This window comes from Balaenoptera musculus, chromosome 4, assembly GCF_009873245.2.
Source record: "Balaenoptera musculus isolate JJ_BM4_2016_0621 chromosome 4, mBalMus1.pri.v3, whole genome shotgun sequence".
NCBI lineage: Eukaryota > Metazoa > Chordata > Mammalia > Artiodactyla > Balaenopteridae > Balaenoptera > Balaenoptera musculus.
This window is the reverse complement of record NC_045788.1, coordinates 22375834-22399246: the sequence shown is the minus strand read 5'-3', so window position 1 is coordinate 22399246 and position 23413 is coordinate 22375834. Positions and strand designations below refer to the sequence as shown.

Here is a 23413-nt window from a genome sequence, read left to right as displayed (position 1 = left end):
CACCATCATCATCTCAAAAATATGTAAACCACAATAATACATAACACCTAAAATGAATAATGCTATGTAAAATGTTATTTTAAAACATACTTTAAAAAATTAAAATACGTTATTTTTAATCAACTTTATTGAGGTATAAACCACATAAAATAAAATCTAATTTAAAGTACAGAAGTTAATGACTTTTGATTAATTTATAAACCTGTATAGCGTCCATCCCAATCAAGATACAGTAACACTGCAACTCCCCACAAAGTTCCCTCTTGTTTCTCTGCAGTTACCCCATCATACCTGTCACAGGCAACCAGTGATCTGATTTCTAGCACTAAAGATCTGGTGTAGGATTTCATATAAATGGAATCAAATAGTATGTACACTTGTGTCCAGCTTCTTTCACTCAGCTTAACGTCTATGATATTTGTTCCATCTTGCTGTGTATATCACTAGTTCATTTGTTTTAAGTGCTGGGTAATATTCCATTTATGAATATTCTACAATCCATTCTCCTAGTGATGTCATTTGAGTTGTTTCCAGTTTGGGCTATTAAAAATAAGGCAGCTATGAACATTTTTATACAAAGCTCTTTTATGTGTTCAGTTCTTTTGGACAGGTAACTAAAAATAGAATTGCTGAGTTAAAAGGTAGGCGAACTTTTAATTTATGAGAAACTGTCAAACTGTTTCCAACGTGGCTGTACTATTCTGCACTCCTACCAGCAATGTATGAGAGCTCCAGCTGCTCCACATCATTGTTAACTTTTGCTACTGAAAGTCTTTTTAAAATTAGCTACTCTACAACATTATAAATCAACTATACTTCAATAAAAAGTTTCGAAAAATAAATTAGCTATTCTAGTGAATGTGACATGATAAATGTATATACCTGTGTAATCTCTACCGCAATCAAGATAAAGAACAAAGTTCCCTTGTGCAATGACTCACTCCATACTGTCACGGGAACCAGTGATCTGATTTCTATCGTGACACATTATGTTCAAGAATGCGTAGTGACAGAAATGGTTTTAAACTGTATTTCCCTGATGACTAACGATGTTGAATATCTTTTCCTGTGCTTGTTGCCCATTTGTATATCTTATTTTAGGAACTATTTGTTTGAGCTTCCTCCACATATTTTAAAAGGTTTGTCTGTCTTCTTATTGGGTTTTTGGTTTGTTTGTTTGTTTGTTTTAATATATTCTGGATGCAAGCCCTTTGTCAGAGTATTTCCTCCTAGGTGTGGCTTGCCATTTCATTTTCTTGACAGTGCCGAAGAGCAGAAGGCTCTGATTTTGATAAAATCCGGTTGATCAGTTTCCCTCTTTTATGATTGGTGCTTTTGGCATCCTAAGTAAAGAAATCTTTGTCTACCCCCAAGTTGCTAAGAGTTTCTCCTACGAAACAGCTTATATTTCTAAGTTCATTTTAAGAATGCTCTTTTGATATTTAAATTCTCCTATGAAGAAATGAATCTCTGAAATTCTAGTTAACATCTTTTGTCAAGCGTACCTCTTTCCTGAGAATGTTTAAAGAACAAAAGGTACTTTAAAAATGTCACCATAAAATGCAATCTCTTCAAGTTTTCACAACTTAAAGAGAAGCTAAAATGCAAAGTAAATGACTCTTAAAGAAGTCATTTCTGACCCTGTCCAGAAAACAGTTGACTTAGCTTTTTAGTTGTTATAATACCTGGTCAACTTTTGTCAATATATTTTTCACTTCAAATGTAACCAAAATAAACTTAAAAGGTGGTCTGTCAAAATAGTCTTTCCAATTAGTCTCAATACAGAAATCAACAGAAAAACAACTATTAGGCAAAGACAGGTTTAGGTGTTTTTCTCCTTTGCATCATTTTATATACAATTGAGAATTTCCTTTATATATTACACATCCACACTCAAATATTATTTTTAAAACACATTCTAAAGCCAAATAAGAACAAGATGAGAATTATTCACTAAGTCATCTGTATCACTGTATCATCACAATCTCAACAATCTAATCCCCACATCTGGGCGCCCACATCTTTATTTTATAAATAAATTAATTAATCAATCCATTTGAAAAAATGTTTTCAACAACGTTGGTTATAAGCAATAACTAGACATATAGTTTTTTTATAAAGCAATACTCTACTGTTATCACTGACCTATAATCCTGCATATCACTCCTAAGGAAATTCCTGGTGTGGGGAAGAGAAGCAATAGGTACAAGAAGTATTGCTACTCAAGTTGTTTTATAGACCACCTACTTCTTAAAAGGATTTGAGGTAGAGATTTAGGAGCTATGGATTCCATATGTGACTCCTACTTACCTGCCATGAAAAATTCTATATCCAGACTACCTATAAAAACTATAATATTCAGAACCCATAAAAGATCTAAATGATATCTACTGACTTTTGACTTAACAGCTTATCACAACATTCACAAGGGTAGAAAACACTGAAATGAAAGCAAGGTGAGCAAGGGTTTATACTACAAATTCTTTCACCCTATTCCACAAGGAAGAATGCTAGGAGGCACCTAGAATCCAAGAAACATGTAGTCTAATTATATTGAAATGACCTAAGGTAACCATTGCTAGCCTTAAAATATCTTCCAAGTTGCTATGCATCTAGCATAATAATTTAAGATGGATAAAAATACTTGGTTTTATCATTTCCCCCACACAAATATCTGGAAAGGCAGGCAAGAGTTTTGGAAAAAAAGTAAGCTTATTTTAGTTACTCATTTACAAAGCTATATTACATACTAGAAGCTACCACAAATATTCAATTTATTGAAAATTACTAGTTTTGTATATAACTGATTTTTGTGTGATATGGAATCAACATACATTAAATAACAAATTGAGATTTAAATAGTTTCAGGTCCCTATCCCAGTTTTGTTTCTAACTTCCTTTATTACATGCACAAATTATTCAGGCTTTTGGTGACTCAGTTTCATCATTTATATAAATAATTACAAATTCTAATACAACAGGGATAGGTGATTTACGATTAAAGATGTGAAGTACATTACTTCAAATCTCCTTGGGTTACTAAATATTTCATCCACCATACGTTCATTCCAACAACTCTTCATTCCCTTAATTTAACTCTTGTCTCTGAACAAGACTGCATCCTTCCAGTACAGCTCTGCACTAGAATTATATCCACAAACACTATTACAGGGAAGAGGTGGCACATTTCAATTTTATGAATTATAATTTACTATGATACTCTCGCAGTGCTATTAGACTTCCAAAAAATGACAAATCTACCTAAGAGTTCATTGCCTTACAATGCCCTACTTAGTTAAGTGACTTCTATAAATGTTAAGGGGTAATTTATTCTCAAGAGAAATAAAATAATGATGTACTTTGAGAAAAGTTCAAATGAGTGGGCAAAATTTAGCCTAGAGAAAAAACTGAGGTATATGGTAGTTGTTTTCAAAAACTTGAAAGAGTGTCACGTGAATGATGGATTAAACTCGTTCTCCAGAAATCCAAGGGACAGAATTAGGAACAATTAAGAGGAAGATACATTTTGAGGCAATGAAAAGCCACATGAAAGCAAGCACTGTGGCTATCTTGTTCTTGTGGATGTATGAATAAATAGCACCCAGCAAGTTCTTGGCATATGGTAGGTTCTCCTTTTGACAGACATTAATAAATTAAATGTAAGATCTTTTCAAGAGTCAGAATAGTTCTAAGACCTAACAGGCTGCTTTTAGGAGGCAGTGAACTCCTTCGTCACTGGAACATTATTAAGCAAATGCCATATGACTACTTGTCAAAAATAATTGTCGGGAGGAACTAAGCATAAGGCATTTAGTCCAGCTCAATGAACATTACGGTTCCTTCAAACTCTGAGATTCTGTAACTCTAAAAATGAGCTCAGAATCTAAAAGGAAAATAAAAGGTTCAGATGAAGAAAGTCTTCTTGATGATTACAGTCAGGAAAATGTGTAAAAATTTTTATTCAATATATATCATATGAATGATAATTTACCAATTTTTTACAAACCTTAAAGATTTTTCAACAACTTGGGTACGATAAACTTCTTCCTGGTCCAAATTTATGGTGCAGAAACAATCTCTCATTTTGTTGGGTCCAAGATATGGCAATAAATTTTTCGCTTCACCTGTTGGCACAAAAATTAAAACTGGTGTTAAATATCACCAGCTGCCTCATGCTAAGCCTTATATGGGACACATTAAATCCAAAAGAACATAAAAGATATAGCACAGAAGAAAAAATTAGTGATTAAGAAAGATAATCAACTTGGTCTAAAGGAATCTGGTGAGACGAAGGGAGGAGCTGTGTGTAAAGGGGCATGTGAGGTCATGTTATACCACCGCATCCCTGATCCTAGAAAAGAGCAATGTCCCCATTTATGTCCTCATCCCATCCCACCAGTACGACCCTAAAGACATGTCTCCACAATGAATCCCCCTTTCCTGTATCATTAATTTTCCCCTCTACTGGATCATTCCTGTCAGCTCATAAACAAACTTTGATATTTCCCAATTTTAAAAAAAGCACAAAAAGAAAAAAAAAAAACTCCCTTGACTCCGTCTCCTCCCTCATGATATCATTCCATTTCTAGACTCCCTTTCACAGCAAAACTCCTCAAAAACAATCATCTCTAGCCACTGTCTCTAATTCCTCACCTTCCATTCATTCTTTGACCCTCTCCAATCAGCTTTTAACCCCATGACAACAGTGAAACTGCTCTATCTAGGGTCACCAATGCCTTCCATATTGCCAAACCCAATGGCATTTCTCTGTCCTCATCATACCTGATCTGACAGCACTATTTATTTAATATAAGTGAATGCTAACATCCCTCCTTAAAACTCACTCTTTTCTTGGCTTCCACAACACAGTAGTTTTGGCATTCCTCCTACATCATGGACCTCTGCTGACTTCTTTCCCTCCTCATCTCTAAATGCTGCAATGCTTCAGGGCTCAGTTCTGGACTACCTTCTCTTCTTTCCCTATGCAAATTCCTTCAGTATATGGTGTTCATGCTGATGCCTCCCAGATATGCGTTTCCAGGCCTGATTTCTCCTCCTCAACATTAGATATGAATACTCAACTGCCTCCCTGGATATCCAGTAGGCTTCTCAAATTTAACAAGTCCCAGACAAACCATCTGATTTCCTCCCCTAAAACCCACTCCTCCCCCACTCTACCACCATCTTCCTCTCTTTTTCTCACCATGCTCCCCAAACCTCCCACCCCCATGTCCAGTCCATCAGTAAATCCAGCAGAACTCCAAAATAAATCCCAAATGCAACCACTTCTCCTTGCCTTCATTAGTATCACCCTACAATCCACTCTCCATCAAGGAGTATGATCTTTTAAGCATACTATTCAAGTCAATTACCCCCCTACTCCAATGCCATTCCATTTCACTTAGAATACAATTCCATTTCTAAATGCCCATTTTCATGGTCTACACAGCCCTACTGAACTGTCCTCTCCTCTCTGACCTCTTCTCCTCCCACTCTCCCCAGTGTTCACCTTCTTTCCATTCATCACCCATGTCAAGCTTGTTCGAGCTTAGGGCCTCTGCCTGAAATGCTCTAACCCTACATCTTCATATGGCTGCCTCTTCCTACCGTTCAAGTCTCAGCTCAAATGTCACTTCCTCAGAAACCTTTCCTGACTATTCTATCTCAAGTTAATAATCCTGCTACCATATTCTATGTCTCTGTTTTCTTCAGAGCCTTTACAACTATCTGGAACTCTTAATTTTTACCTAAGTGTTTATTTCTGGTTCCCTCATTCTTTGAGAGTTCTTGGTTCCCTCATTCAATGCCTGAGAACTTAATGAGCCCCAAGATCTAAAACAGTGACTGTTAAATACCGAGAAATATTTGCTGAATGAATATTAAAGAATCAAGTAAGTCTAGTTTCGAAGTTCTTGTGAGATGCTCATTGGCTAAAAGGACACACAAAACTGTGGGTGCTGAAATCAGACACCAGTGTACTAAATTAGGAAAGCAATGTAGTTGGCATAAGGGAAAGAGCATTTCCCTGAGAATCATGAAACCAATGTTCCTGTATTACCTCTGCTATTAGGTGGACAAATGACTTCAGACAAATCTCTGAAGAACAGTTTTCCTAACGAAAGTCTGGGCTAGATAAACTCAAGTCTCTTTCTGCTTACCAACTTTAAAACTAAAGGCCAGGGACTTCCCTGGTGGCCCAGTGGTTAAGACTCCGTGCTCCCAATGCAGGGGGCCCAGGTTAGATCCCGCATGCCACAACTAAAGATCCCGCATGCTGCAACTAGAGAACCCACATGCCGCAACTAAGACTCAGCACAGCCAAATAAATAAATAAATAAATATTTTAAAAATAATAAATAAAACTAAAGGCCATTTAAACCAATATCCTTTAAAGAAGTCTAGCAGAAACTTAAGAAGCACCTATGAAAAACTCAATAAACAAATGATTTTTTTTAATTAAAATTAGAAAAATCAGGGAACAGTCCCTGAGAGCTATCTGAGAGGCTGTCTCTCAGGCTTAAGTCCTGAGTAAGTCCACCGAATAAAACAGAATTCTCGAAAACTAAAAGTAGAATAAAATAAAATTAGAAAAATCAATGGAAAGGCACCAGTAAGATACTCATTGTTATTAAGTTTGTCACTGAGAGATTAGGGGAAAGAAATCAAGTTACCACGTCATAGAATAAGCATCTCAAGTCAAAATAAAGGAATCTAATCTTTTAAATGACCCCCAACTTGCCTAATATGGGTTGGCCTTTACAAATTCACTAGTTTCCTAACAGGAAAAATAATATATATTTGAATTTGTATCCATCCATCTTCTCTTCCTCAAAAGACTACATGTCCCCCCCTATTATCTATAGCTCATCCACCTACCTGTGCTCTCTCTACCCCATTCCCTCCTTCTCACTCCAGGACACTGCCCAGCAATTCTGTTTTCATTACTTTCAACCTTCTCCTTTAAGTCTCTCCTTCTTTGCCATCTGCCCTCTGTGTAATCCAGAGGGTCTGGGTTGTTGTTTTTTTTTTTTTAACTAAAAATCCACCTAGGTCACCATATAGGGCCTGGAATATAAACAAATTTGGAATTAAATCATAATAAACATGCTCCATATCTAATGAGGGAATCTTAAAATACTAAATCACTGCCCTTGAACATGTTGCTGTTTCATTCACACCAGTGCGATTTAAGAAAACTACACTATATAAATGTACACATATTCCACCGCCCACCTTTCTAAGAGGGAGACAGTGGGGATTATTTTGTCTGCAGAATCCAATGAACTTGACATTATCAGACATTTACTCAGAATAATTAAAATACAAGTTCTACGTAATATATAAAATGCACTCAACATCACTTCCTAGAAAAGCAGTTTTCATAATCTTTGAATATCTGTCACTAATGTTCAAAATAAACTACACTGAAAAGTAAATTCATCTAATCAATGCCAGATCACCAATCAATCATGCTAATATATGTTGATTAAGTCAGCTATCAAGACTTTAAACTGTAACTCCAAAATACAGTGGTAATTAACTGGCACTTTATAAAAAACATACATCAAAGTAATTAACTGTCACTTTATTTTAAAAAATCAAAAGTGAAGTAACTAATGGTTAGAGAATTAACAAAAATAATGTTGTACTCAATATATCTCTAAGCAGAAAGATTAATTTAATAGCACACACTTTATATTAAGCTACACAAAGAAGTGAGGAATTTTAGAAGATTATACCTGTCCTGTGTGTGATATTTTCACAGGGCCTCACTAGTTCTAGTTAATTATTGTATATAAATAAGCAAGTGCATTGGACAAAAACCAAACAAACAATAAACTACTGCTCCTTAAAAGGCAAGCTTCCGGAAAACTTATTCTATAATCTCTGCTTCAATCCTTCCCCTCCTACTCACAGCCTAAACCTACAATTTGGCTTCTGACCCTATTTCTTTACTAGAACTTTCAAGAACACTAATAATATTAAGTGCTACCAAATCAAGTGACTGTTCTTCTGGTCCCACCTTATTTAATCACGCTTCAGTGTTTGATAACACTGACATTTCCTCAGCTTAGGTAACCCATTCTAATTTTTTTTTTTTGAACTCCCTCTTTCAGGCTTTTCATCCACTACCCACACTTTAAATGTCAGGTAACTTTGGGCATCCACAGACCACTAAATTCATCATACAGGTGGAGAACCAATTTCAGGCATTTTTTTTAATATGTCATTATAAAACAATTTTAAAAATATACTAAAATACAAATACTTGTAAGCTTCTCAACATTATTTGATGGTATTATGTGCCATCACTCTCAATTTATCTATAGCGCATTTGATGATGGCTAGCCTTCAAGAGAATCAGGGTCTGTATCTGTGGCAGATATGGTGGGTCAGTGTTCATCATCTGTTACAATGTCCTTTGGCGTATGATTGCCTGTACTGCAGAGACTAGAAAGCTAAAAACTACATTTCCCAGCCTATTTTGTAGTTAGGGTTGTGGATGTGATTTAAATTCCGTTAATTAGATGCACTTGCTGGAAATTTGTAGGACAAAAAAGAAGAGAGGTTGCATTTATGTTGCTTCTACTAGCAAGTACTGTCATGGAGATGTCCAAGTTTCCCGCAGTAGCACTGGCTGCAGTCCTTGTATCCAGTCACAGGTTTCATAGATATCAAGAAGAAGGGTACAAGGCATCCATTCTGTCACACAGGTTGTGGCCAGTGTGGCTTAGCTCTAGGGCCAGCAGCAGCAGGGGAATTCCCTGGCAGTCCAGTGGTTAGGACTCCGTGCTTGCAGTGCAGGGGGCACAGGTTCCATCCCTGGTCGGGGAACTAAGATCCCACAAGCCGCACGGTGTGGCCAAAAAATAATATTAACAATAATAATAATAATAAAACCTACTTCTAGAGCGAGCAGCAGTGACAACAGTTTACCGATGAAGATGGTTGCTTGTTGTTGGCTGTTTCCTAATAGTGGAAGATTCCTGATCATGGTAGAGGTGGCAAGGTTCTAAGACTAGCAGCTAAAAGTTACAACTTCCTAATTTTGCAGGCACCTTTCTGATCCAAAAAGAGGTAGTAAATCCCTTCGTGGCCCAGATGCAATGTGGCTTTTGAATGTCATTCTTGAAAGTTGGACTAGAGTCTATTTCTTCGGTCTTTCTAACAATTCTGTAAGCCACTTAAAATCTTTTATTTAAAAAAAAAATCTTTTATTAAATCTCTTTCTGCTTACACTAGCTAGAGTTGATTCTGTAACCTAATCCTGACTAGCTTTTTTTCTTATCCTTTCTACCTTTTCTAACAAATTTGAAAGTCCCATCTCACATTACTGGTCATCCGAGTTTGGTGAGTCTTTCAACTAGATGTGGCTATCTGGGTCAAACATGGACTCAGAAATTATAAAGCAGTATCTCACTGACAACCACTTTTAGTGTTCCATTAGGCAATGAGTTGAATAGCAGAGCACACTCAAAAGGTGAATGCTTCAACTTGGGAAATGGAGACAAATGGATCCTAACTCTCTGCATGGTTGTATCTGCCTTTGGAAAACATTTCTTCATTTCCTACTGCAGCATTTGGATGTGGTTTTGAAAACATGCTCAATAATACAATATCATGTTTCCATGAATTTGGGAGTGCCAAATTCTCAACATCCAAACCATGTGCACCATTTTGAGTACCTCCATCTTATCCTTAAATTTACACATCCTATTTTGACTCTAAAGTAAAAAGATTAAAATGTGTTCAAGACATTCAATATACTGCTAAGATACGACACTTGAGCAAGACAGCTGAAATAATGGAAATAGTTTTTACTTGCATTTGAATGAAAGTAGAAAATGATTTTAGCTTATTCTTGATTTTAAAAATTCTGTGCATGCCAGGGTACTTCAATATGCAAAGGTAGATACTTCCACAAAGACAGAGGTATTATTGGCCCTATAGCAAATAGTATAGCTCTGACTACATTTACAACTGTTGCTATTTCCTTCAACAATGAATCAAGAGCAGGAGGCATATTATTGACGAAACAACCGTTCCTCTATGAAGAAAGGAGGCTGGCCTTCAAGCACAACATCTTATACTCTGTAACAACACCATTTCTTGTTGAATTCATAACTGGTACTCTTTAAGAACTTTTCACTCTACATGACTTACAACATAATTGTTAACCAAATTTTTAAAAAAAATCTTCTCTCCTAAAGCATGGATTTTTAGAGATGAACTAATCCTCCACCGGGCATTTCTTCTCCCTCACAGATGTACTGCAAGTAGGCCAAGAACACCTTCACACTACACATCACTGGTTTTGTCAACCATAAAATGAAATAGCCGCCTGCCCATTCACGTGACAGTAATTGTTTCTCTGCATCATACATATCTTGCAACTTCAGATACAGAGTATATAACAAAATGCTGTATTTAGCTTTGATCCCCTTCCTTCACACTGTTGCCAGTTACTTTTTGATATGTAAACATATATATCACTCCTTGCTCAAAAATCTTCAATGGCTCCTCCATATCTACCACTGCCCACCTTGCAGGATAAACCTAAAATTCCTTCGTCTGGCATAAAAATCCTGCATAATCTGGCACCATCTACTACTTAACCTTTACCCCCAAAAGTTATGCTCCAGCAGTACTGTACTTTTAGTTCCTTGAAAACACTGTGTTCTCTCATGCCCCTGTACATTTGCAACACTATCTTCATTGCATGGGATGCTCTCAACTGATTTTTTTCCTCCCAAAAGCTCTGCTTAAGACCATCTTTGTAAAGTCTTCCCTCAACTCCTAGGTAGGCATGTCACCCTTTCCTCTATTCCCTACTGCATCTTATATGCAGTTCTACTCTAAGGATCGTATTGTATTGCACTTGTATTTCATTCAACAAATATTTATTAAGTGCCTACAGCATGCCAGACACCTTTCTAAATGCTGGGAATATAACAATGAACAAAACTAGGTCTCTGCCCACATGGAACTTTTATACAGTTGAGACAGCGGGGACAAGCGTCATAAACTCTTCAACAAGTAAGTATATAATATTTATTGCCATGGAAGAAAATAAAGTAAGGTAAGACAGTTAGGGAGTGCCAGGCCCAGAGGGTAGAGAGGGAGGAGAGCAATGTTATTTTATACAGGGACTCAAGGAAGGCCTTTCTGTGAAGATATTTGAGGAGATACTTGAAGGAGGTCAATGAGGGAATGAGTCACGCAGATACCTGGGGAAAGAGACGGACTAGCAGGAACAATAAAATATGCAAAGGCCCTGAGACAGGATAGTTTGGCACACTGAAGGAATAGCAAGGAGGCCAGCATGGCTGTAAAACAGTAAGCAAAATAGGAAGAGCGAGGAAACAGTAAGAGATGAGGTAGGATTGGGAAAGGAAACAGGTTAAATAGGGTCTTGTAGGCCAATGGAAAGTCTTAGGCTTTTCTGAATGAGATGGGAAGCTATTGAAGGATTATGGGCAGAAGAATGGCATGATCTAACTTTTGTTCTGAAGAATCACTGCAGAAGGAAAAGGGTGGAAGCAGGAAACTAGATAGGAGGCTACTGTAATAATTTTGATTAGAGATAACTGAGACTAGGGGGGCAGTCCTGGCATGGAAAGAAGTGGTCAGCTGGGCATATATTTTGAAGATGGAGCCAACAGGATTTTTGATAGTTTGCATGTGGGTGTGAGAGGAAAAGGGGTCAAGGATCACTTCTTAAAGGGTTTCAGCCAGAGCAGCTGGATGAACAGAGATGCCACTTCCAGAGGAAAGAGTCTCTTGTTGGGAAAGAGGGATCAAGAATTTGTATTGAGTATGTTAAGTCTGAGATGCCTATTAGATATCCAAGTGCAAATGCAAGTGGGCAAAGAAGTGCTGGCTAGAGATAAAATTTGAGAATCATTAGCAAGTACATACTATATGTCAAACCTTAAGACTATACAGGATCACAAGGAAGGTAAATGTGGAGAAAAGAAAAGAGATTTGAAGACTGAGCCTCAGATCTCTCCATCATTTTGCATTAGGAGAGTTAAGAAGGAACCAGCAAAGGAGACTGCTACATGTCTCTTCGCTGAATATAAACTTAAGGGACAGGACCAATGCTTAGCATCATGCTTAGCTTATAAAAAATAATGAAATATCTACTGAATAAGTATAAGTATGTGTATGTTTATAACTTTAGCATGGGCAAAAAAAGAGGTTCTAATATCACATCACGAATTATAAAATTGCATATAAACTTCTTTTTATAAGTTTGATGTAAGTTTATCCATGTCAATTTCTCCAAAGTTTTAAAAAGAAAATGTCTCCTGTATACAGTTACCAAAAGCACTAAATTTAAGAATCTTTATAGTGTTAATACAGAGATATATTGAAAACAAACAAACCAGTCCTGAAATGCACACATTCAAACATTTACTGAGTGCCTACTCAGATGCCAGGGATACATTAATGAGAAAAACAGAGAAAACTGTGTCCTCATTGAACTAACACAGATGGACAGATAATAAATAAGACAAATAAATTTAAATGGTATGTTAGTATTAAGCAGGAATGGGCACCACATGAAATGGCAGAGGGAGGGGAGCTAAGGAAGGCTCCACCCAGAAGGTAACTTCTGCATAAATACCTGAAGAAAGAGGGGAGACAAGTAAATATTTTATAGAAAATAGCTTTTAGTCATTGGCAAAAAGTAAACAATTTAAACCAAGAAGATAAACACCATTGGGAATCAAAACCAATAACCTAGATTAACAGAAATAGAAAGACAGCCAACTCTCTGTGTACAAGATCAATGATTCTGTGCAAAGGTCACAGGTCCAGAGCCTACCATATAAATTTTACCTAGGACTAGAATTCCAAATATCAGGGTATTGGGTAGAGATTCCAGTGTTATGCTTCTGGGCATGGATGTGAGTATGCATATATGTGCTTACGTGTATGTTTTGGGGGGACTGTGTGCATGCATTTATATCTATAGGTTTGTATGCATGTTTCTGTGTGTCCTAGAGGGGAACACTACTGGGATAAGTAAGAAAAGAAGATAAATATTTATCAAGCAGTTGCATGCTCCGAGACAGTGCTAAATATTTTCTCAAATACCTCATTTCGTTGGTACAACAACCTTGTGACATAAGCATTACTGTTCTCTTTTATAAACTAAAAAAAAATTCACAGTTACACAACTGGTACAGTGAACTGACAGAAATCAAATTCCAAAGCCTAGTCTTCCCATTCCTATTAATGTCTTTCTGAACACAGCAGTGTTGAGAGGAACAGACAGCTATTCCTTTCTGAAACTATCCTAAGAGATCTTCTGAAACTATCCTAAGAGATCTTCTGAAACTATCCTAAGAGATCTTGTAGAATCTCCAATCTATTTCAAAGGATACCTTAAGCACAGAAATAAAAGCCAATACAGACCCGCCAGCGTGATTAACTGCCAAGAGAAATTGCAAAGGGCCAGGGTCCTGGACAAGATGATTCGAAGATAAAGATTATTTGGAGTGGGAGGAAAGCTAAATCATAATAGTTCACTATATTCATTTATCAAATAAATAATACATTACACATAGATTTTTTTAGGGACTTCATATATATTATTTCACTTAATCTTCACAGTAACTTCTTCCAAGTAATTTTTTTTAAATACAGAAACTGGGAATGGAGGGATAACATTCCAGGAGTAAGGCAGGCACAATGTGAACAAGTTCGGGAGGTGGAAACAGGAGGAGTACCTTCAAGGAGGCAGTGAATAGTACAAATTGGCTAAAGCGTAAAGAGAGGTGAAAGGTTATAAGAAAGGATGAGACTGTAAGGGAAAGATGGCATCAAACAGAACCTGGAATGCCAAGCTAAGGAGTTTCAACTTTATTCAGGAAGCAACAGGGGTCACTAAAAGTTTCTGTGTGATCAAAACTATGCTTCAGGAAAATTACTAACAGTTACCGGGCCTAAACTGAGGGAATAAAGGGGAGATGGGAGGAAAAGAAAAATGGAAGAGGTACTACAGAGAGAAAATTCACAGAATTTGGCCTGAGTGACTCAGGATATGATGTTCTAATAACTGGAATAGCAACCTAAACAGAGGATTAGACCTTTAGATGGGGGGGAAGATATAAAACTATGCAAACATTATCATTTACATACACAACAAAAAAATGGAGTGAAGGAGAATGAATCAAACATACGCTTAAAAAATATAACAGTTTCAGTGTTGACAAGCTTAGAATAAAAGTAAAATGCTGTTATGCCATCTAATTATAGATAAACAGACAATCCTATATGTGTTCTTTTTTTTTGGCTGCACTGCGAGGCACGCGGGATCTTAGTTCCCCGACCAGGACTCAAACCTGTGTCCCCTGAAGTGAAAGTGCTGAGTCTTAACCACTGGACCGCCAGGGGAGTCCCAAGACAATCTTATGTAATGTTAACATATAAGGTCTTTCAAATTTTCATATAATGTTTAATTTTAATTTTTGCAGTAAGATGAAAGTTGCACAAAATTCTGAAAACATATACAGTACTGGTGCAAGTTAAACAAATTCATTTTGGAGACACATACGAGTTTCAACATGAGTTTCGTACTTAATGATCTGCATGTCCCTAGTCTCAACCTCCTGCATAAAAAGAGGTAATTATAATGCTTCAAGGACTACTGTGACTATTAGCTGAGGTCAAGCACTTACCACGATGCCTAGAACAGAGTAAGCACTCAGTAAATAGTAAGTAGTAGTGCCCCTCCTTGGTTAGAGATTCCTAAAAATTAGCATCTGTACACAATTCCCTTCACTCAAGCCATTAGGTCCTGACCAAAGATAATCTGTAATTTAACAACTAGATACACCAGAGAAGCTCACTTTTTTTTAATGAGACTTTTATTAAAGAAATAATACATTTCTACTAGAGGAAATAGATGCACAAACACCTGACCTTTCTATACCTCGGGCTGCACATCTCTAAAATGAGGGGTTTGAACTATTTCAAATGGGGGGGCACAATTTGGGGTTCAGCTAACCAGAGATTTATTTTGTCTGGCTTGCATAGTGTTAGGAAAAATGTAGCCAACATCTAGAAACTGGGAGAGTTAATAATAAATAAATCCGTATTTCTGGTTTCTCTTTAATAATCAGAGACCTGGCAACGTGGTTCTGAGTAGAAACTGTAGATAGACACCCTCTTTCGAAATCCTAACAATCCCCACCTGGCTTTAACTTCACTATGCCTGGTCTCTGTAGACTGGAGTTTGCAATGCCTTAACTAGTTAATCTTCTAGGCTCCCGTAGCTTTAAGATCTTGAGAGATAACACCTGAAATGTTTTAAAATGCACGTGGCAACACTGATTTCAAATGTTTTTAGATATTGCTACCCGTGGCCAGTTTAATCTCATAAACACTAGAAAAACTGGATATACTTTTATATTAAAGAGCTGTTCATCAAGAAAACTATGAATATATACTTTACCGATTATCACCACTGCTTACGTTACAACGTGCCAGGCACTATAGCAAGTCATCCAATCTTTCCACAACCACTCTGTAAGATTAGAATAACTACCATTACGAATTTATAGAAAAGGAAGCTGAGGCTCAGAGAGGTTAGGTGATTACTAGGAAAGTAGCAGAAAATGTTTTCAACATGCTACATTTTCATTTATCATTCAACCAATTTCTAGATACCTAATAAATACTTCCTATAAAAAATCTTACACAAGAGCTCTCTCTCGTTCCTTTATCTTTACAGTTCTCAATGGAGAAAGGAAGAGAAAAACTGCCGTAATCACACATGACCTTCCAAAAGGTTTCCTATTCACCCTCTTCAGAGTATGTCAGATTGCCCCAGGTGTACAGTAACAAAAAAGGAGGGGGGGGGGGTACCTAAGAACCACTGAAGAGAAAAAAGTTACATAGCTGTTATTTCGCTCTCTAGTTGTCACCTCGAAAGCACCACTGGAAAGTTATACATTTATATTTATGATACTATTGAGGCAGAGAATGAGACACCAATAGGCATATGGTGACTGCTGGAATATCTACTAGTAAGTAGGGTTTTCCAATGCATAAATTAACATGATCAGATAACTAGATTGTCAAGCAACTTTTCTCACTCCCAATAAATGATAAATTACCTTTCAAAAATATAATCTGAGATTCTATAATCCCACTCAACTGGTAATCTTAAAAAAAAATCAACACATTACATAATTCCTAGCAGAAATCTGGTTCTACCTAAGAACAGGCACTATGATATCACCCTGGGACCTGGAGGTCAAAGAAACAGGGAATAATAAAGTTTCACTAACACTGCACTCCTACTCCATCATGGAAATAAGGTACTGTGCAATCACCAGTAAAACATAAACGAGGTAACAGCACTCAGTGAGCACTTGAGTGGGCAAAGGACTCCAGGAATCCAGTATAGTTTAGGTGGCTAGCCTAAACTCAGTGAGCAAAGAACTGTTTTGTGGTTATAAAACCTGAACAACATAAAGTACAACCCTTGACAAGGCATAAAGTCAAGGTTAAAGCATGAATTCCATGGCAACTCCTCCAAAATGCCCTACTAGGTAAGATGCAGCTCCTCAGTGTGAAAGTCTACAGAACATAGTTAGGGGCCAATTGTTTTACAAGTCATGTGCATAATAATTATCATACAGTTATCTATATTGCTATCATAGTAATCACCTCCGACTGAAGCTCAGGCCGGAACAAGAAGTTAGGAAACTACTGTACATGAAAAGGCAAGTTTCGCAAGGTATTGCCAGGAAACCTCCATGGGTTATAGAGAGACGTCACCAAGTTGCAGGCAGGATCTTCCTGTGGTTTGCCTTGCCCACTTCTGGTTTCAGTTTTGAACGTGTGCTGATCCCTAAGCTCCCTACAGCCCCCTTCTCAAGTAGCAAACCAAACAGAAGCACATATGGCAGAAATCTCTCCTAGGATAGGCCAGTGGTCCCTACAGCTACAAGAAACTTAAAGGCTCCTAAGCTGACCAAGAGAGACTAGTATGGCAAGCAAATGAAAGGCCCAAAGCCAGGTGGTGACAGAGCTAAGGGCTACATGGACAGGCCATATATGGGATAAGGCTACTACTTCTGATAACAGCATCAAGGAAGCCAAAATGGGACTCAATCATGACCCAGAGTTTTTCAAAAAAAAAAAAAAAAGTTGCACCTAGATATAAAGAAGTTGCACCCACACAGGTGCATGTATATGGGGTGTGTGTGTGTGTGCACGTGTGTGTTTTCTAAGAGAACCGTTAACATGCACAAACCCACAGGAGCACAGCCAAGCAGACAGAAGAATAACATTTTTTGTGAAACCCGAAAACAGTACTAAAGATAAATTTTTATAGCATTCCAACATTCTAATTTTATTGACATTAGACCATAACCAATTTAGGGATAATTATTAACTTCTTGACAACAGAAATGTACTCATCAGTTCTTCCCAATATACCAACTCACAGGCAACTTGGTAGAGAAAAGGACATGGACTTTGGCATCTTAAAGACCTTCTGAATACCTGACCCTGCCCCTTTGAACCCTGAGCAAATAACCTTTCCGTCTGCTTCTTTGCTAAAATAGGAATTAATAACAAACTTCTTCATGAAATTGGATTAAATGAAATAATTTACAAATTATCCTAACACAGCACCTGGAAAAGAGTAAATACTCAACGAATGTTAGTTCACTTCCCCCATCTACCAAGAAAATTTTTTTATAAAATAAAACTGTCCAGGGACTTCCCTGGTGGCACAGTGGTTAAGACTCTGCGCTCCCAATGCAGGGGGCCTGGGTTCGATCCCTGGTCAGGGAACTAGATCCCACATGCATGCCACAACTAAGAGTTGGCATGCCACAACTAAGAAGCCCGCATGCTGCAATTAAGGAGCCCGTGAGCCACAGCTAAGACCCAGCAAACCAAATAAATAAATAAACATTTAATAAAATAAAGAAATAAAACTGCCCAAATTCAAAACCAAGAGGTTCTGTACCACTCACACAAATGTTAACAATATTTTAAGGGATCAAAATTATTCTTTTTACTATATTCCTCTGAAACAAAACACTGAATTTTTTTTAAAGTCAACTTTCTGAATACAAACAATTGGTGAAAACAGGCAGAGCATGTGGGAATTCACTGTATTACTCTTACAGTTTTGTGTGTGCGAAGTTGTATCAAAATTAAAAGTTACCCAAAAAATTGACTTTATTTCTATGTGCACTCAAAATGTTACCCAACCTAACATTTGGTTGCCCTTATTTTTGCAGATAGGATAGTCTTCAACAGAGAAAGAGAGGCTCTCACAGAATAAGACAAATATTGCATAAAATTCACTTATACAAATAGTCATTTTTTGATAACATTCCTCATACATAAATACACTCTCCAGAAAAGTAAACCATTATAAGGCCAATTCCCTTTGTCCACCACTGACATAACCAATGTTGTTTATCTTTTCAAACATCTTTCTGTGCATTTTTCCATATACATATACAGAAGTCACATATAACTATACATACCACCCTAACAACTGGCTTCTTTCTTATTCAACGATACCTCTTGAAGTTCTTTCCTTTCATACTATAGATACATCTCATTCTTTTCAGCTGTTATAAAATATGTATATGAACATACTACTTAGCCATCATCCTACTGATGGACACTTAAATTGCCTCTGTTTTGTTTTACCAACAAGGTAACATTAAACATGTTTGTATATACCTCTTCTGCAACCGTGTGTTTCTGTAGGGCAGATTTGTAGAAGTAGAAATGCATAGGGTATACACACTTAAATTTTTAACATATTGCCAAAATGCTCTCCAACACTGCTTACCAATTTAAACTCAAGCAACAGTGAAGAAAGTACCTGTTTACCTAAACCCTCACCAAATACTGAAATCAATGAGCTCTTCTTTTCTCACAAACTAATGACTTTTTAAAATCTGTATTTCCCTGATTAATTTTTGTTAAACCTTTCCAGTATTTTCTTATGTTTACTGGCCTTTTGTATCTTCTTTTCTGTGGAATGCCTATTCATATCCTTTATTTTTCTAATGGCCTTTTCCTTTTTAAAATTTGGATGAACTTTTTATATACTTTGGACACTAACAAATAAGGAGTACAGATAGTAGGCTAAGAGTAACAGAGCTAGTCTGCCCATGGCTCACTCGCTGTCTGATCTTGACAAGTTACTTAGTTTAGCCTCAGTTAAACTAAGGCTCAGTTAAACTAAGGCCTCCGCGCCTCAGTTTCCTCATCTGTAAAAATGTGGATAATACCTGTACTTATAGAGTCACCGTGAGGATTTAGTTAACATACTTAAAGTGCTTTATCTTTTTTTTTTTTTTAAACATCTTTATTGGACTTAAAGTGCTTTCAAACAGTGCCTGGCACAGTATAAGTGTTACATAAGTGGGTTTTTTTTTCCTGTATGATTTGCTGCAAGTATCTTCTCCCAATCTATTTATCTTTCAGCTCCTGTTTATAGTTAAGTCTTCATTTACTTTTCCTCAAACAATTCTTTTTCCATCTCTATTCTAATATCAGAAATTATATACGTAGACGAAACAAACAAAAGACTGCCCTCACTGGATCTCATAACCAACTTCTCCTCAAGAATAAACAGAGACATCAGCCAAAGCATCTAAATTTAAAAAAATCTTTCCGCTAAAAAGATAGCTAACTTCCTTACTGCATAAAGCATTCCCACAAATCAGTAAGACGACTGATAATCCAGCAGGAAAAAAGGCAAACCAAATAAACACCAAAAAATGGGGGAAAAAATGGCTCTTAAAAATATGAAGAAAGGGGCTTCCCTGGTGGTGCAATGGTTAAGAATCCGCCTGCCAATGCAGGGGACAGTGTTCGAGCCCTGGTCCGGGAAGATCCCACATGCCGCAGAGCAACTAAGCCCCTGCGCCACAACTACTGAGCCTGTGCTCTAGAGCCCGTGAGCCACAACTACTGAGCCCGCGTGCCACAACTACTGAAGCCCGTGTGCCTAGAGCCCATGCTCCGCAACAAGAGAAGCCACCACAATAACCAGCCCGCGCACCGCAATAAAGAGTAGCCCCTGCTCGCCGCAACTAGAGAAAGCCCGCGCACAGCAACGAAGACCCAACACAGCCAAAAATAAAAATAAATAAATAAATTTATTTTAAAAAATATGAAGAAATCCTCAACCTCATTTAGAAGTGCAAATTAAAACTAAATATTAGGTGTTCCTTTTCATCTTACAGACCAGCAAAGATCAAGAAGTTTTAAAATACACACTATGGGGTGTAAAGAAACAGGCATTCATATATTGCTGCTGGGAGCATAAACTGTTATAGTTTCTATGAAAAGCAATTTGCCACTGTCCTTTGAACATAAAAATGCACATACCACTCAATTCATCAATTTAACATCTAGGAATTTATCCTACAGACACATGCATTCATATGAAAAATAAAATACCTACAAAATTATTTACTGCAGTAATGTTTGTAATAGCAAAGACTGGAAATAATCTAAATGTCCAGTCCAGGGGACTGGCTAAATAAACTCTGGTATATAGAGATGATGAAATTTTATGCAGCTGTTAAAAAAATGAGGCAGTTTCCCCCTCCCTCCCTCCCCCCCATATATATACACACATATATTTATGAAAAATCGTCAAGCTACTATTAAGTGTAAAAAGGCAAGATGCAAACAATGTGTATATTTTGTTGTGATATGTATATTGGTGAGACAGAGCTATTAATACTCATACATTTAAGTATAATGCTTAAATAATCTCTGTATGGATACAAAAGAAATTAATTGGTAATGCTTGCTTCTGAAGAGGGAATGGCTAGGGGAATAAAAGAAGTGAGAAAAATTAACTTTTTAATGTATACCCTTATGTACCTTTTGAATTTTGTACCAAGTATTTGTACTATCTAATCAAATGAACAAATAAACCTTTAAAAATAATCAAATGAAAACCTCCCTGTGATCACACCAAACTTTCTACTGGTACCCTTTATTCTTTTTTTGTTTTGTTTTTGTTTTTGTTTTTGCCATGCCACGCGGCATGCAGGATCTTCTCCGATCAGGGATTGAACCCGTGCCCCCTACATTGGGAGCGCAGAGTCTTAACCACTGGACCGCCAGGGAAGTCGCTGGTACCCTTTAAATGGTCATGCATAGCAGGTTGCTAACATTCAGGTAGTTGGTGGCTTGTCTGTTCAATGGGCAAAAGCAGAAGCTCACCATCCTAGCTGCCCATTAACAAACCCTGTGGAATGTTTTAAACCTACAGGTGCCCAGGTACCACCCCAGAAATTCTGATTTAGTAGGTCTGGAGTAAAGCCTGGGCATCAGAATTTTTTAAGTTCACAGGTGACACCGATGGGCAGTCAGGTCTGAAAACAGCTGAGTTAGAGCATAACAAAAAAAGGTAAACATCCAGCCTCAGTCTCCACCTAGATTACAACCACAGTTTCATCACTAACCCTAACTACTTCACAAAGTTCTTAAAAAGGAACAGATGAGAGTATGTAGCTGGCACAGTGAAAATCTATTACTACTTCTGGACATTATCATTAGATAGGCAGTGTAATCTCCATATATTAAACACAGTACTTTTGCAACACTCATACTAATGAGTTCATCCTATGTATGATTTTAGCAAAAACTTTGATAGTAGTGGACTAGTGGCCAACAGGCCATTAACTGTGTGACAGTGGAGTCTCTGAGTGTCAACTTATTCATTTGTAAAGTGAGGGGACTGAACAAGATATGTTCTCTACCTTCCAGCTCTAAACTTTTATAATTCGCTAAGAATACAGTTGTCTAAAAGCAACTATTGCTTTAGGATAAACTAGTAAGAACCTTTTTCATCTCACTCACTGCTTAGGCCCATTTCACAGTCCAGTAGGTTGGTGCCCTGACACACACTCAGATGTGTACTGTGTACTGCTGAATAAAGTAATGGTCACAAAAAAAAAAAACTTGTCAGGATTCAAACAATCTTATCTAATAAATCTTCGTGCATATTACACACAATAAGTATACTAAACACATTTAGTATAGTGTTTATTACAGTATATTGCATATTACACATGATAAGTATACTAAACACATTTAAGCACTAAAATAAAAGCATCCAATGTACTGTCTTAAAGTATTAATAAATGTTTCAAGTTAAAAGGCAACAATCAAAGACTCAGTGCTGGACGGGATGTTAAAGATCACAACCAAACCCTTCATTTTACAAGTAAGAAAACAGAAGCTCAGCAAAGTTAAAGAATTTGCCCAAAGTCATTCTGTCATTAATGATATTCTTAGAACTAAGCTCACTGTAACAAATTTGTCAAGTACTGTTCATTCATGTTTGCATGTCTATTGGTATAGCCTTATAAAGTATATTATTTTAGCTAGGGATTTTGGTGAAAATAATGACATACAAAACTAAAGATGTATTGTAGAAATTTCTTTATATACATAAAAAGTTTCTTAATTTACATTAATTGATTACTATACAACAAAACTGATAGCAGCACTCAAAAGAAAACAGAATTTCATTAGGAGATAAAACATAATCTGCTATTATTGTCAAATAATTTCACAAAGCACATTAGCAAGAAATAGGATTAGCATCTATGATTAAAGGATAAAACGATAGTTTTATTTCAGCTACGTTAGTTCCACAGTCTCTTAAGAGTCTATTCAAAGAGTTCTAAGTTAAAAAAGAAAAATTCTATGAACTCATTGAGGTTTACGTCCTGTCCTCCTCAGAGCAAATGATTAGCAGACTGCTCTGTGAACTTTTACAAAGAACCCTTTTCTCTCATTTTGATCCATCTGAAAGATGGATTCTTCTTCCATCTTAAATAACTCATCATCTCATTTCAAATTTCTGACAATAATGAGTTCTTAGCATGAACAAACCCTTTTTTAATCTCTATTAATTTATTAAATAACATCTCATTTCAAATGTCTGATAATAATGAATTCTCAGCATGAATAAACTCTTTTTAATCTCTCCCTCTCAATTCAATTGCATTGGTCAATAAAATGTTTTGATTTATATTTTATTACCAAAAAATTGAAACCTCCCATGACAAATAAAAATATTTAATGTGAAAGGTGGGAGTATTAGATTTTTCTTTCACAGGCTCAGGACCAATTAGTAACAATATTCATGGAATACGGTCAGGTAATAATATTCAATCCCCTAATAATAAGCAATCAGAGCATTCAGATAAATTTAATCCTTTTCCTAATACGGCAACTTTGGCATCAATTCAAACCTAAGCTCAGTTGGAACTGTGATTTTGAAAGGGATGAACTTCCTGCCACAGACCCATGTAGTTTTTTTTTAATAATACTATCATCTTCTAGTTTGTTTAGCTGTAAAATTTACAGAACACTTTCACATATA

The 23413-nt window shown here is 36.7% G+C and overlaps 1 protein-coding gene across 4 annotated transcripts in view; it reads right to left on the bottom strand.

Annotated features, from left to right (window-relative positions):
- Positions 1-23413, bottom strand: part of RASA2 (RAS p21 protein activator 2) — a 113515-nt gene that overhangs the window by 85737 nt on the left and 4365 nt on the right. For all 4 annotated transcript variants that reach the window (XM_036850478.1, XM_036850480.1, XM_036850479.1 and 1 more), the window contains exon 2: positions 4007-4124. In XM_036850478.1, coding sequence (XP_036706373.1) covers positions 4007-4124 — 118 coding nt within the window. The remainder of the gene's footprint in view (positions 1-4006; positions 4125-23413) is intronic.